At 54.4% G+C, this 14768-nt stretch overlaps 1 protein-coding gene across 1 annotated transcript in view; it reads right to left on the minus strand.

Annotated features, from left to right (window-relative positions):
• Positions 1-7962: 7962 nt before the first annotated feature.
• The window catches only part of LOC140411296 (oxysterol-binding protein 1-like), a 238302-nt gene continuing 231496 nt past the window's right edge, over positions 7963-14768 (minus strand). The window contains 1 exon segment of the mRNA XM_072500418.1: positions 7963-8196. Within this exon segment, the coding sequence (XP_072356519.1) occupies positions 7963-8196 (234 nt within the window).

Genomic DNA, 14768 nt, shown 5'->3' on the forward strand with positions numbered 1-14768 from the left:
CTGGAAACCTCAACATCCGCCTCACAACTCACACCTCTAACCAATCTGTGTCATCAGCAAAGTTAAAAATGTTACATTTGGTCCCCACATCCAAATTATTGATAGTTTAGGCTTCAGACTATATGCCTAGCCCCTCAGGCTTTTCTATTTGACCCGCCGACCCCTTGTTTAATAGATGCCAGCCAGCGAATATGAAGATTCTTCAATAATCTGCACATTCAGTCTCTGCACCTTTGCTGTTGCTAGGATCACTAGTGAGAGAACCTCACAACACCAGGGACCAAGGTTTTATGCCGGCTTTGGGTGACGGTGTGGAGTTTGCACATTCTCCCCGTGTCTGCGTGGGTTTCCTCCCAGTCCAAAGATGTGCAGGTGCGGTGAATTGGCCATGGTCAATTTACAGGGTTAAGGGGATAGGGTGGGGGAGTGGACCTAGTTTGGGTGTTTTTTCGGAAGCTTGATGTAGACTCGATGGGCTGACTGGCCTCCTTCTGCACTGTAGGGATTCTATGAGAACAAGTCTCTGATTGGAGGAGCAGCATTCATTAGGTTAGGCCTCCAAGTATGATGTGCCAGCAGCGGTGGACCTTCTGGGAAGAGGGCGAAGAGTGAAAGTGGCTGGTAGGTGGGAGGGGTGCAGTGGGGGGACGGGTACTGGGCACCAGAGGGGGAAATGAGCAGGGTTCTGGCAGCAGAAGGGACCGAGTAACAGGTGAGGAAAGAAACTGGCTGCTGGTGTGGGGTAGGTTTTGGCTGCTGGTAGGTTTACAAGAGACTGGCTGCTGATGGCAAGGAGAGTTTGTTTGTTCATATATGAGCAAGAGTGAAAGTGTGTGTAACTCCCCCACCCAGTCTCTAACCCCCCCCCTCCACCACCATTCGTCTTGTACCCCTTTGCCTTCTGCCCCCTCCACCTGCCTCAGGACGCACCGTTGTTGGTAATTGAAGGTACATTGCCATCGTCAATGGTCCATGTGTGCCTATTACTGTTCCTGCATTCCCAGCCTGTTCTTGCAGATAAACCCTTCTGCTTCTCCTGGCGTGGTGAAATAGTGTTCCCTATTTTCGTAGGTCTTGCTGGGTACAGCATCCTGAACCGTTCCATGCTTGTAAATAGAGCTGCTTTGCCTCCATTGAACTCGGCCTGGTGCTTAGCCACGTCAGCCCATGTCTTGATCAATAGGGAGAGTATGCTCTTCCCACTTGCAGGATCATGTGTTCCTTGCCCAGCTGAAGATCTGTTTCTCGTCCTGGAATCGGTGGAGCTTGGTGATAATCATCCATGGTGGACCTCCTGCCTTGGTCCTCTGATGGAGTGACCAGTGGGCCGTGTCCACCTCCGGGGGCTTGGGGATACTTTCTCCCCGACCAGCTTTCCCAACATCATTGGGTTCCAACCCTCCATCACCCAAACAATCCCAAGGTTCTGGCAGTGAGACCTGTCTTCCTGGTCTTCCACCTTCCCTTTGTGCATTCAAACAAAGAACAAAGAACAAAGAAATGTACAGCACAGGAACAGGCCCTTCGGCCCTCCAAGCCCGTGCCGACCATACTGCCCGACTAAACTACAATCTTCTACACTTCCTGGGTCCGTATCCTTCTATTCCCATCCTATTCATATATTTGTCAAGATGCCCCTTAAATGTCCTTATCGTCCCTTCTTCCACTACCTCCTCCGGTAGCGAGTTCCAGGTACCCACTACCCTCTGCGTAAAAAACTTGCCTCGTACATCTACTCTAAACCTTGCCCCTCTCACCTTAAACCTATGCCCCCTAGTAATTGACCCCTCTACCCTGGGGAAAAGCCTCTGACTATCCACTCTGTCTATGCCCCTCATAATTTTGTATACCTCTATCAGGTCGCCCCTCAACCTCCTTCGTTCCAGTGAGAACAAACCGAGTTTATTCAATCGCTCCTCATAGCTTATGCCCTCCATACCAGGCAACATTCTGGTAAATCTCTTCTGCACCCTCTCGAAAGCCTCCACATCCTTCTGGTAGTGTGGCGACCAGAATTGAATACTATACTCCAAGTGTGGCCTAACTAAGGTTCTATACAGCTGCAACATGACTTGCCAATTCTTATACTCAATGCCCCGGCCAATGAAGGCAAGCATGCCGTATGCCTTCTTGACTACCTTCTTCACCTGTGTTGCCCCTTTCAATGACCTGTGGACCTGTACTCCTAGATCTCTTTGACTTTCAATACTCTTGAGGGTTCTACCATTCACTATATATTCCCTTCCTGCATTAGACCTTCCAAAATGCTTTACCTCACATTTGTCCGGATTAAACTCCATCTGGCATCTCTCCGCCCAAGTCTCCAGACAATCTAAATCCTGCTGTATCCTCAGACAGTCCTCATCGCTATCCGCAATTCCACCAACCTTTGTTTCATCTGCAAACTTACTAATCAGACCAGTTACATTTTCCTCCAAATCATTTATATATACTACAAAGAGCAAAGGTCCCAGCACTGATCCCTGTGGAACACCACTGGTCACAGCCCTCCAATTAGAAAAGCATCCCTCCATTGCTACCCTCTGCCTTCTATGGCCTAGCCAGTTCTGTATCCACCTTGCCAGTTCACCCCTGATCCCGTGTGACTTCACCTTTTGTACTAGTCTACCATGAGGGACCTTGTCAAAGGCCTTACTGAAGTCCATATAGACAACATCTACTGCCCTACCTGCATCAATCATCTTAGTGACCTCCTCGAAAAACTCTATCAAGTTAGTGAGACACGACCTCCCCTTCACAAAACCGTGCTGCCTCTCACTAATACGTCCATTTGCTTCCAAATGGGAGTAGATCCTGTCTCGAAGAATTCTCTCCAGTAATTTCCCTACCACTGAAGTAAGGCTCACCGGCCTGTAGTTCCCGGGATTATCCTTGCTACCCTTCTTAAACAGAGGAACAACATTGGCTATTCTCCAGTCCTCCCGGACATCCCCTGAAGACAGCGAGGATCCAAAGATTTCTGTCAAGGCCTCAGCAATTTCCTCTCCAGCCTCCTTCAGTATTCTGGGGTAGATCCCATCAGGCCCTGGGGACTTATCTACCTTAATATTTTTTAAGACACCCAACACCTCGTCTTTTTGGATCACAATGTGACCCAGGCTATCTACACCCCCTTCTCCAGACTCAACATCTACCAATTCCTTCTCTTTGGTGAATACTGATGCAAAGTATTAATTTAGTACCTCGCCCATTTCCTCTGGCTCCACACATAGATTCCCTTGCCGGTCCTTCGGTCCTTCAGTGGGCCAACCCTTTCCCTGGCTACCCTCTTGCTTTTTATGTACGTGTAAAAAGCCTTGGGATTTTCCTTAACCCTATTTGCTAATTACTTTTCGTGACCCCTTCTAGCCCTCCTGACTCCTTGCTTAAGTTCCTTCCTACTTTCCTTATATGCCACACAGGCTTCGTCTGTTCCCAGCCTCTTAGCCCTGACAAATGCCTCCTTTTTCTTTTTGACGAGGCCTACAATATCACTCGTCATCCAAGGTTCCCGAAAATTGCCGTATTTATCTTTCTTCCTCACAGGAACATGCCGGTCCTGTATTCCTTTCAACTGACACTTGAAAGCCTCCCACATGTCAGATGTTGATTTGCCCTCAAACATCCGCCCCCAATCTATGTTCTTCAGTTCCCGCCTAATATTGTTATAATTAGCCTTCCCCCAATTTAGCACATTCATCCTCGGACCACTCTTATCCTTGTCCACCAGTACTTTAAAACTTACTGAATTGTGGTCACTGTTACCGAAATGCTCCCCTACTGAAACATCTACCACCTGGCCGGGCTCATTCCCCAATACCAGGTCCAGTACCGCCCCTTCCCTAGTTGGACTGTTTATATATTGTTTTAAGAAGCCCTCCTGGATGCTCCTTACAAACTCCGCCCCGTCTAAGCCCCTGGCACTAAGTGAGTCCCAGTCAATATTGGGGAAGTTGAAGTCTCCCATCACCACAACCGTGTTGTTTTTACTCTTTTCCAAAATCTGTCTACCTATCTGCTCCTCTATCTCCCGCTGGCTGTTGGGAGGCCTGTAGTATACCCCCAACATTGAGACTGCACCCTTCTTATTCCTGATCTCTACCCATATAGCCTCACTGCCCTCTGAGGTGTCCTCTCGCAGTATAGCTGTGATATTCTCCCGAACAAGTAGCGCAACTCCACCTCCCCTTTTACATCCCCCTCTATCCCGCCTGAAACATCTAAATCCTGGAACGTTTAGCTGCCAATCCTGCCCTTCCCTCAACCAGGTCTCTGTAATGGCAACAACATCATAGTTCCAAGTAGTAATCCAAGCTCTAAGTTCATCTGCCTTACCCGTAATGCTCCTTGCATTAAAACATATGCACTTCAGGCCACCAGACCCGCTGTGTTCAGCAACTTCTCCCCGTCTGCTCTGCCTCAGAGCCACACTGTCTCTATTCCCTAGTTCTCCCTCAATGCTCTCACCTTCTGACCTATTGCTCCCGTGCCCACCCCCCTGCCATACTAGTTTAAACCCTCCCGTGTGACACTAGCAAACCTCACGGCCAGGATATTTATGCCTCTCCGGTTTAGATGCAACCCGTCCTTCTTATACAGGTCACACCTGCCCCGGAAGAGCTCCCAGTGGTCCAGATAATGGAAACCCTCCCTCCTACACCAGCTGTTTAGCCACGTGTTTATCTGCTCTATCTTCCTATTTCTAGCCTCACTGGCACATGGCACAGGGAGTAATCCCGAGATTACAACCCTCGAGGTCCTGTCTTTTAACTTTCTGCCTAGCTCCCTGAACTCCTGCTGCAGGACCTCATGCCCCTTCCTGCCTATGTCGTTAGTACCAATATGTACAACGACCTCTGCCTGTTTGCCCTCCCCTTCAGGATTCCCTCTACCCGTTCGGAGACATCCTGGACCCTGGCACCAGGGAGGCAACATACCATCCTGGAGTCTCTTTCACGTCCACAGAAGCGCCTATCTGTGCCCCTGACTATAGAGTCCCCTATTACTATTACTCTTCTGCGCTTTGACCCTCCCTTCTGAACATCAGAGCCAGCCGTGGTGCCACTGCTCTGGCTGCTGCTGTTTTCCCCTGATAGGCTATCCCCCCCGACAGTATCCAAAGGGGTATACCTGTTCGAGAGGGGGACACCACAGGGGATTCCTGCACTGACTGCCTGCCCTTTCTGGTGGTCACCCATTTCTCTGCCTGCATCTTGGGTGTGACCACATTTACATAACTGCGATCTATGACGCTTTCCGCCACCTGCATGCTCCTAAGTGCATCCAATTGCTGCTCCAACCGAACCATGCGGTCTGTGAGGAGCTCCAGTTGGGTGCACTTTCTGCAGATGAAGCCATCCGGGACGCTGGAAGCCTCCCGGACCTGCCACATCTCACAGTCAGAGCACAGCACCCCTCTAACTGACATTGCGTCAATTAATTAAAATTTGTCTTTTTTTTTTTAAATACTTTTTTTTTAAATTTCAAAGTTACTGTCAACTATCTGTTTCCTAGCACTAGATTTCTAATAGAAATGCGATAGCTAACTATAATACTCTCCGATCTCTGGCTTAGATATCCTCTAAATTATAATTAAGTTATTATGTTTAATTAGTTCCCAAATACTCAAATTTCTTTTTCAATTTAGGTTAGAATCCCAACCAGCCACTCTGGCCACAGCTTTTCTGTGATGTCACTTTAGTTTCCCCCCGACACACACAATTTGAAAAAAGGTATAAAAGTAAAAATAACTTACTTACTTTCTTACCTTCTGAGTGTCTTAGATGTTCTCAGGTTCTCTCGCTGACAGAGACTGCTCCTCCACCTCCGAACCTTGACCTGCACAATGCTAATAATATAATAATATAATATGGCACTTACCTTACACCAATGGGTCTTATTCTTAGGTTAGAGGAGGAGGGCGGGTGGGAGACACTACACGTGTAGTGTCTCGGGTTTCCTCTCCACCAGAGTTTATTGGTTGGGGGGGGGGGGGGGGGGGGGACTTGCCAGAGGTCCGCGGGTCGAACTTCCGGTTCCCGCCTTATATAAAAACAAATAAAACAGAAAAGAAGAACAGACACAGGACCAGGCAAGGCTTTTAAATACACTACTCACCTCCCAGAAGGCCCCTGCGCACCGCTGCCGCCGAAATCCAAAGGGCTGCTCCTGTAAAGGTAAGGCTTTTAAATACACTACTCACCTCCAAGAAGGCCCCTGCGCACCGCTGCCGCCGAAATCCAAATCTCATTCCATGAGATATCACCAACCTCGCCACCTCTGCTTCGAGTGAGGCGATCCGCTCACTCTGGTCTGTGGCTCCCTTCTCTCGTTCCTGCACCGTTGCCTCCTGATTCTCCAGTCGCTGTTCCGTCCTCTCCAGCACCTCTTTGAAGAGAGCCAAGGTGTCTGCTACTGCTGATTTCACCATTGCCATGACTTTCCCCTTAATGGAGTCCCTAAGTTTTAGGAGTTCTCATGTCAAGAGCTCCATCCATTGCCCTGTCAGAAGGATGTCTGCCGGTGGCGTTGGTGACTACGCTCGATCCGCCACGTCTTGCTCTGCCTCGCTCCTCCTGTATGTGCCTCAGCCTTGCTCTGGTTTTATTGTCTTTTCAGCCCCTTTGCTGGTTTGAGGGCATTTCTTCAGCTGCTTTATGTTTCCAGATGAAGGTGGGGCGGTTTGTTTGCTCAGTGACCGATTTTCGGGTCAAGTACCTTCAAAAATACCTTAGTTGGAGTCTCTTAGGGGAGAGCCACTGCTCAACACAACCCCCGCACCGGAAGACCCACTTTCAGAAACTTCATTTGTGAACAAAGAGCAATTTATTAGCAAGTCTTCTGGAGCAGCATGTTTGCAGCTAATTCTAAAATACCTCTGCAAAGGGACAATCTCCACACCTTGTGTGCAATACCAGGATCTCTGCGGGTGAGAACTGATGTTGACCAGCATCGGAGTCAATGCATGGGAAGTCCTCGCTGCTGAGCAGAGTACCTGCGGACAAACAATCAGGAAGAGTGTTGGTAAAGCCAAGGAGAAGTGTCCAGATGGCAGGAAAGACCACCTGAAAGAACAGCAAACATCAGTTATCTGGGGGCAAAGACTATTTGTCTGTGCCAGCTGTGGAAGGGATTGGCTGAATCAGCCTCTACAGCGACAAACAATGTTTAATCCAGAAGTCTATTACTCAGCTCCATGCATAGATAGGTGTCTACATATGAAGGACTTGGAATGGGTGACTGAGTGTGACCTGTTTGAATTCCCTGATGATCCAATGTGATACAGAATGGAATCTATTCAGAGGAATTGGTCAATGAGGCTGCCAAGAGATTAAGAACAGGTTGGGTGGTTGGTCAGGAACAGCCACAGATGAACTACAATCAGGTGACGTGTGAAACTGTCCACTTGATTGGCACAGAAATAAAGAGAATATTATTTGAATGTTGAGAGACCGGGGAAATGTATACATTCAACGGGAGCTAGGTATCTTTGCTCACGACTGGTACAGTCAGCAAATAAGGAAGGTTAATGGAGTGGGAGAGGGGAGGACCCACAGACAGATAGCAGCATCTAAAAGAGCTATTGTTATGTATTGTAACCAATGCCCTTCTGTGCCGTGAGTCACATGATGACAGTGACATCATTAGAGGCACTTGGGAGATTTTCCCTCTCTTCCATTTTAGACTGTGAGCAAGCAGCATCTCTGTAAATAATGTCTGTAAACTGGTTAATGAACCTACCGTGTGGAAACCTGGTTAACCTTTATCTCCGCTGTGAATTAAATGCAAAAACCCTAAAAACAGAACAGCTAAAGGACAAAGTCAGCGACAAGGATTTGTTCTGAAAATAATAGTTAAAAAAAGCCAAGACTCGAAATTCGAGGTGAGGATCAACTTTCAGGAGACCACTGCACCTTCCACGAATGTGCGGTAAAACTGGTCATCGGGAGCTCAGGGCCATTCTTAAATATATTCTTTGCAACCACGACCCAGGAGCGCCCGACCATCGGTTGCGGGAAACGAGACGTTTTTCAGCCAGAACGTCGATTGTTGTGTCAGTTGATTTGCACAACGAGTTGGGTAAAAAATAACACTAAAGCTGGGGAGTTTCTCCAGCTGTGAACCATCGCACGTCTTGGGCGGCAGCATTGGATCCTTGAACTCGGAGAGCGAGAGAGACCTGCTTTTTGGAAGTAACTGCACAAAAAGTAAAATACAGTGACGGTAACCAAGATCACGCTGGATTAACACTGAAATCTCCTTTTTAAAAAACAGATTTGGTGTTTGCAAAATAAATGTTTTCTTAAAGTCAGAGTCCAACCAAGAAAATATTTTTTGGAAGAAACAAAAATTGAGATAATAGAATTTGAATTGGAAGAGAATATAAATGAGTGGGGAGGAAAAGTTAAATATACTACAAATTAAGAACTGGTAACTGCGATGGTGGGAAAAGGTGGCGCGATGGAACCAGTCCAAAGACGTGCAAGTTAGGTGCGGTTGAAGGATGGGGTGGGGGAGTAGGCCTCAGTGGGGTGCTCTTTCAGAGGGCAGACTCAATGGGCTCAATAGCCTCCTCCTGCACTGTAGGAGTTCTGTGGTTCATTTGGTTGGTCCCGCGCTTTCTCCCCAGGCTTATCCTCCAGCCTTCCTGGTACGGTTCCTCCTTGGAGGTGGCCGCATTTTCCTTCTCCACCTCCAGCACGTCACCCTGCTGTTGTGCCAGGTAATGGAGGGCACAGCGGCCCATCGCAAAGCATGTGACTCTCGGGGGAGTGTACTGCAGTGCACCACGAGCAGTCGAAGCATCAGAATCGCATGTTCAGCAGTCCGCTGACCGCCGAATGAGCCTGCGTTGTCACATGGGCCTCATTATATTGGATCTCCACATCAGTCTCTGGACTGGTGTCATTCGCCAGTATCTAAGCGGGTACCCCTTTATCCCCCCCAGACAACCGGTCATCCAGGGGTGTCCCTTAAAGAAGCCGGGAATTTCCGACTGCCCCAGTATGTAGTTGTCGTGCACACTCTCGGGGAAGCTTGCACACACACGCATGATCTTCAGGGGCTGGTCGCACAAGTTGAACATTCAGGGATTGGAACCCCTTCCTGTTGATGAAGGGCACTCCCGGACAACCTGGTGTGCGCAAGATGACATACTACGTGTCATCTATTACCCCCTGGACCTGGGGCATCCCGGCGATGGTGGGAAATCCCGCTAGCTGGACATCTTGATGTGCCTGGAACAGGTCAAAGGTTATGTAGTCAGCAGCCCGGGCAAACAGGGGTTCCTGGGGGGATGGGGCAGGGATGCTTCAAGACTTTAGAAAACTCAGTGAGCTGAATTAACCCCCCTTCCCACACCACCCCCTTCACCAACACTTCACTGAAACGTCCAATTCATCATTTGGTCTTCAACAGAGGAGATATTTGGGAATTATAACAATACTTTACACGGCCTCACATTTAGAAATACACATCCAGAACCTCGGGAACATTATGAAGGTTGATACATTCATGTTTACATGTTGAATGCACATGTAAGGAAAGGCTCCGTCGAAGAAGCGTTGGGCCCGCTCCAGAAACAGCTTGGCAAAACTGCCAAGGGTGTGAGGGAGCAGGGTGAGATGTTAAATGGCTTAGAGGAGGCCCTGTCACACCACGAGGACTGATTAGTTTCGTTGGAGGCTGAAATGCAGATTCTGGCGGATAAAAACAAGGGCCTGAAAACCAAGGTAGACGATATGGAAAACAAGTTGAGGCACTTAAACCACAGAATCATGGGCCTGCCAAAGGGATCGGAAGGCGCGAAACAGATCGAATACTTTTTGTTGATGTTCTCTCGGCTGATGGGCAGAGATAAGGCGCGCGATTCTCCCACCCACCACCGGGTCGGAGAATCGCCGGGGGCCGGCATGAACCAACCCCCGCCGAATTCTCCAAAGGGAGAAAAAGTCGGCGGGGCCTCAATCGCGCCGCCCGCCTCGGAGAATGGCAGGGACGGGAGCGAGGCAATGGACTCCGGAGCTGCCGATATTCTCCCGTCCGGATGGGACGAAGTCCTGCCGACGTGACAACGGGTCACGTTGGCGTAAATCAAACCACCTTTTAATTGGCGTCAACCAGTGCTGATGGTTGACGCCGTCCAGCGTGGAGGTGGGTGACGGCCTGGTGGGTTGGCCGCAGGAGAGGCGATGGCGTGGCTGCAGTCTGTGTGTGTGGTGGAGAGGTGTGTGTGGGTGTGTGCGCGGTGGGGTGGGCTTCAGGGAGTGCCAGGGACGGGAGGATGACTGCCGTGGAGGGGGACGGGGAGGTGCGTGCCGGGGAGGGGGACGGGAGGATGACTGCCGTGGAGGGGGACGGGGAGGTGCGTGCCGGGGAGGGGGACGGGAGGATGACTGCCGTGGAGGGGAACGGGGAGGTTCGTGCCGGGGAGGGGGACGGGCGGATGACTGCCGTGGAGGGGGACGGGGAGGTGCGTGCCGGGGAGGGGGATGGGAGGATGACTGCCGGGGAGGGGGACGGGGGAGGTGCGTGCCGGGGGCGGGATGACTGCCGGGGAGGGGGATGGGGAGGTGCGTGCCGGGGAGGGGGATGGGAGGATGACTGCCGGGGAGGGGGACGGGGAGGTGCGTGCCGGGGGCAGGATGACTGCCGGGGAGGGGGATGGGGAGATGCGTGCCGGGAAAGGGAGGATATCTGCCGGGGAGGGGGACGGGGAGGTGCGTGACGGGGTGGGGGACGGGAGGATGACTGCCGGGGAGGGGGACGGGGAGGTGCGTGCCGGGAAAGGGGACGGGAGGATGACTGCCGGGGAGGGGGACGTGCGTGCCGGGGAGGGGGACGGGGAGGTGCATGCCGGGGAGGGGGACGGGGAGATGACTGCCGGGGAGGGGGACGGGGAGATGACTGCCGGGGAGGGGGACGGGGAGATGTGTGCCGGGGAGGGGGACGGGAGGATGACTGCCCGGGAGGGGGACGGGGAGGTGCGTGCCGTGCAGGGGGACGGAGACGTGCGTGCCGGGGAGGGTGACGGGAGGATGACTGCCGGGGGAGGGGGACGGGAGGATGACTGCCGGGGAGGTGCGTGCCGGGGAGGGGGATGGGAGGATGACTGCCGGGGAGGGGGACGGGGAGATGCGTGCCGGGGAGGGGGACGGGAGGATGACTGCCAGGGAGGGGAATGGGGAGGTGCGTGCCGGGGAGGGGGACGGGGAGGATGACTGCCGGGGAGGGGGAAGTGCGTGCCGGGGAGGGGGGACGGGGAGGTGCGTGCCGGGTAGGGGGGCGGGGAGGTGCGTGCCGGGGGGAGGGGGGACGGGGAGGTGCGTGCCAGGGAGGGGAGGTGCGTGCCGGGGAGGGGGACGGGGGTGGTGCGTGCCGGGGAGGGGGGGTGCGAGGGCAAGCGAGTTTGTCCGCCTGGCCAGGTGCCATCCTCCAACAGTCGCGCCCATGCAGTCCATGCCACCTGGCTGGGGGGAGGAGGGGATATGGGCAATGACGGAAGGGGATCTATTCCATGAACATACAGGTGGTCTGCGATCACCGCACGATTATCCTGCACGTCTGCGCCCGGTACCCGGGCAGTGTACACGGCTCATACGTGTTGTCGCGGTCATACATCCCCGGCATGTACGAGGGATGCCATCCCCGGCTGAGGGGCTGGTTGCTGGGCGACAGGGGCTACCCATTGCGGTCGTGGCTGATGACGCCTATATGGAGGCACGGAATGACGCGGAGAACCGCTACAATGATGCCCATGCAGCGACAAGGGGTGTGATAGAGAGGTGCTTTGGCGTGCTCAAGATGCGTTTCAGGTGCCTGGACCTCTCAGGGGGCCCTCCAGTATCCGTCGGATAGGGTCGGCCACATCATTGTAGTGTGCTGCGTCCTGCACAACATAGCCCAGCAGAGGGGCGATGTGCCGCAGGCAGAGGAGGGCGGAGTGGAGGAGCAGCAGGAAAAGGCGCAGTCCTCCCCAGATGAGGGGGTTGGGGGCAATGGTCAGGGCAGACGGGCTAGACATGGGCAGGTGGCTGTCCACCGTTACCGGTGGGGCCAGCGGGCACGGGACAGGTTGATAGACGCCCGCGTCACTGACTAGAGTGGCGTGGGAATCGGCTAGTATGGCCACATACTGCACACCATGGCAACACCCTCACCCCTCCCCAACCCCACCCACCCCCCCATCGCAGATCCACCTGCGGCACAACGGCCGGGCGCACACAGTTGCCGGTGGACGCTTGTCTATTGCAGGCCATGGAGGATGATGACAACCCGCTCTGCAATGAGCTCCTGGCTCCACATCGTTGGACGATGTCTGACCCATGGCCACAGTACCACCATCCACCCGGACCATCGCTGCATGCGGCTGTGACACTGCAGCGCACGGTACCGCCCTCTGCCCGGGGGGATGGTGAGGCGGCCTAGGGGGAAGACTCACCTGGGGCCGAGGTAAGACCACCCCTCATACACACACTTGCGCTCAACGTACATGACACCCCCGCACGTTTGGACAGAGCAAAGGCAGCTTCTGTAGGTGTAACATTGACTTTAATAACAAAAGCAGTGCATGCACGTGCCCTAGCCCCTAAAACTCATCTGTGCCCTGCACCCGTGCCAACTTACTCAGTGTCTAATTGTTTGGCCTTACGGGCCCTTTGACTACGCCTAGCTGGTTCCCCAGACGGTACAGCAGAACTGGAGGTGGACTCCTGTGATTCCTGCCCTCTGATTCGGGATCCCTTTGGCGGCCGTTTTCTGGGGCTTCCTGACCTAGATGGGCCAGGCTGTGGCCCGGGCGACTGGGTTGGCGAGCTGCCAGCCTGTCCTGCCCATTGCCCACCCGATGCACCTGGGACGGAAGTGGGGGGGAGCCCGAGGTGTTGAGGTATTCCGGGACCTCCCCTACAGGGGGACCCGGGACGGGCCCCAACACCTCCTCCTCCCTCGGGGTGCCCGATGGCCCCCGGGCCTCTACATGGGTGGGGGATGCGAACGGACTGGCCATCCGACACCCCTCCGACACCTGGCGCTGCCAGTCCTGGAGGCCGGTGCTGGTATCGACCAGGGTCTGCAGGTTTGCAGCCGTGGAGCTCAGGGAGTTGCCCATCCCTGTCTGTGACTGTGCAACGCCGGCTAGCGCATGGGCAATGGCGCCGATGCCCTCAGCGATGGCCTGCTGAGACTGGGCCACCGCCTGCAGAGACTGGGACGCGGCCTGCAGCGACTGGGCCGCGGCCTGCAGCGACTGGGCCGCGGCGTTGAGCGCTTCTGCCATCTGCCGCTGGCTCATGGCTTCATGTGAGAGGGCAGCCATGTCCTGGGCCACAGACGCCGCCTGTACGGAAAGCCCCAGGCCTCGCAAACTGCTCCATGTCTGACACCATCGCCCCCATTGCCTCCACTGCGGACGCCACCCGTGCGGTGTCGGCCTGGGTGGCACGCATGACCGGCACCACTCCCAGCTCCTGGATGCGGGTGGACACCTCCACCTGCGACTGCACCTGTCGCAAGCAGGCCGTCACCCTCTTCGCTCGTCCCAGGTTAGGTGGTTGCATCGGGTCTATGGGTGGGTGCGGTAACTCCAGGAACCCGGGATCCATCTGGGCGGCAGATGTTCACTTGCGCCGGGCTTCCCTCCGATCGCCCGGCCCCTCTGCTGCTCCTCCCTCCACCTGCTGTACCGAGACGGCTGTGTTGTGCACATCAGTGAGTGTACCAGACGCCTCATCACTAAAGTGCCCAACCGAGGTGAGTGTCTCTGCGATGGTGGAGGGTGTTGGAGATAGCAGTGGCGTTGTGTCGTGCACATCATCCGACTCGGAGTCCATGGCACTTTGGGGTGGCGGTTCGTGTCCATCCATCCACTCTGTGTCACTGTCCGGTATTTCAGTTTCCTGGGTCGGGGTGTCCTGGGTCGGGGTGTCCTGGGTCGGGGTGTCCTGGGTCGGGGTGTCCTGGGTCGGGGTGTCCTGGGTCGGGGTGTCCTGGGTCGGGGTGTCCTGGGTTGTGGTTTTGTGGCTCGGCTGAGACGGGGGCTTGTGGCTGCCCCCCTCGGCGCTGGGTGGCACACGCCTGCGTCGACGCACCCGCATGAGACAGGGGCGTCGTCTCCCTGTTGCTCCATGTCTCTCCGTCTCCCATGGTCTCTGTGGGGCATCTGCGGGTGTCGCGTGCCAGAGGGTCCAGGTCTCTCCGTCTCCCGTGGTCTCCGAGGGGCATCTGCGGGCGTCGTGTGCCAGAGGGTCCGGGTCTCTCCGTCTCCCGTGGTCTCCGAGGGGCATCTGCGGGCGTCGCCTGCCAGAGGGTCCGGGTCTCTCCGTCTCCCGTGGTCTCTGAGGGGCATCCTCCAGGCGGTCTGCATCTGCGGGGATGGGTGCCTCGACGTTTGCTCCTGCGATACACAATGAAGCATGCATGGTTAGACACGCAGACGGTGATCAGGTGATATGGGGAGGTGGTATATGGGGGAGGGGGGATATGGGGACAGGCTGTCGGTGGCTCACTTGCTGGTGGGCCACCGACCTCTGCATCGGCAACCTCCCGGTCCTCAGGTGCGTCAGCCAGTTCCAGGGCCCTTTCCTCATGTTCGGTGAGTGGCCTCTCAACAGCTGGGCCTCCTCCAGTCCTCACATGCTCCCTATTGTTGTGTGCACGCTTCTCCTGTAGGGGGGGGGGGGGGGGGGGGGGGTAGCAGGGGTAAAAGGCAACAGTGTTAGACTGGTATATGAATGCACACCATCGGTTGCGCGTGTATTGCAGAGGTTAGG

This window comes from Scyliorhinus torazame, chromosome 4 (genome assembly GCF_047496885.1).
Source record: "Scyliorhinus torazame isolate Kashiwa2021f chromosome 4, sScyTor2.1, whole genome shotgun sequence".
NCBI lineage: Eukaryota > Metazoa > Chordata > Chondrichthyes > Carcharhiniformes > Scyliorhinidae > Scyliorhinus > Scyliorhinus torazame.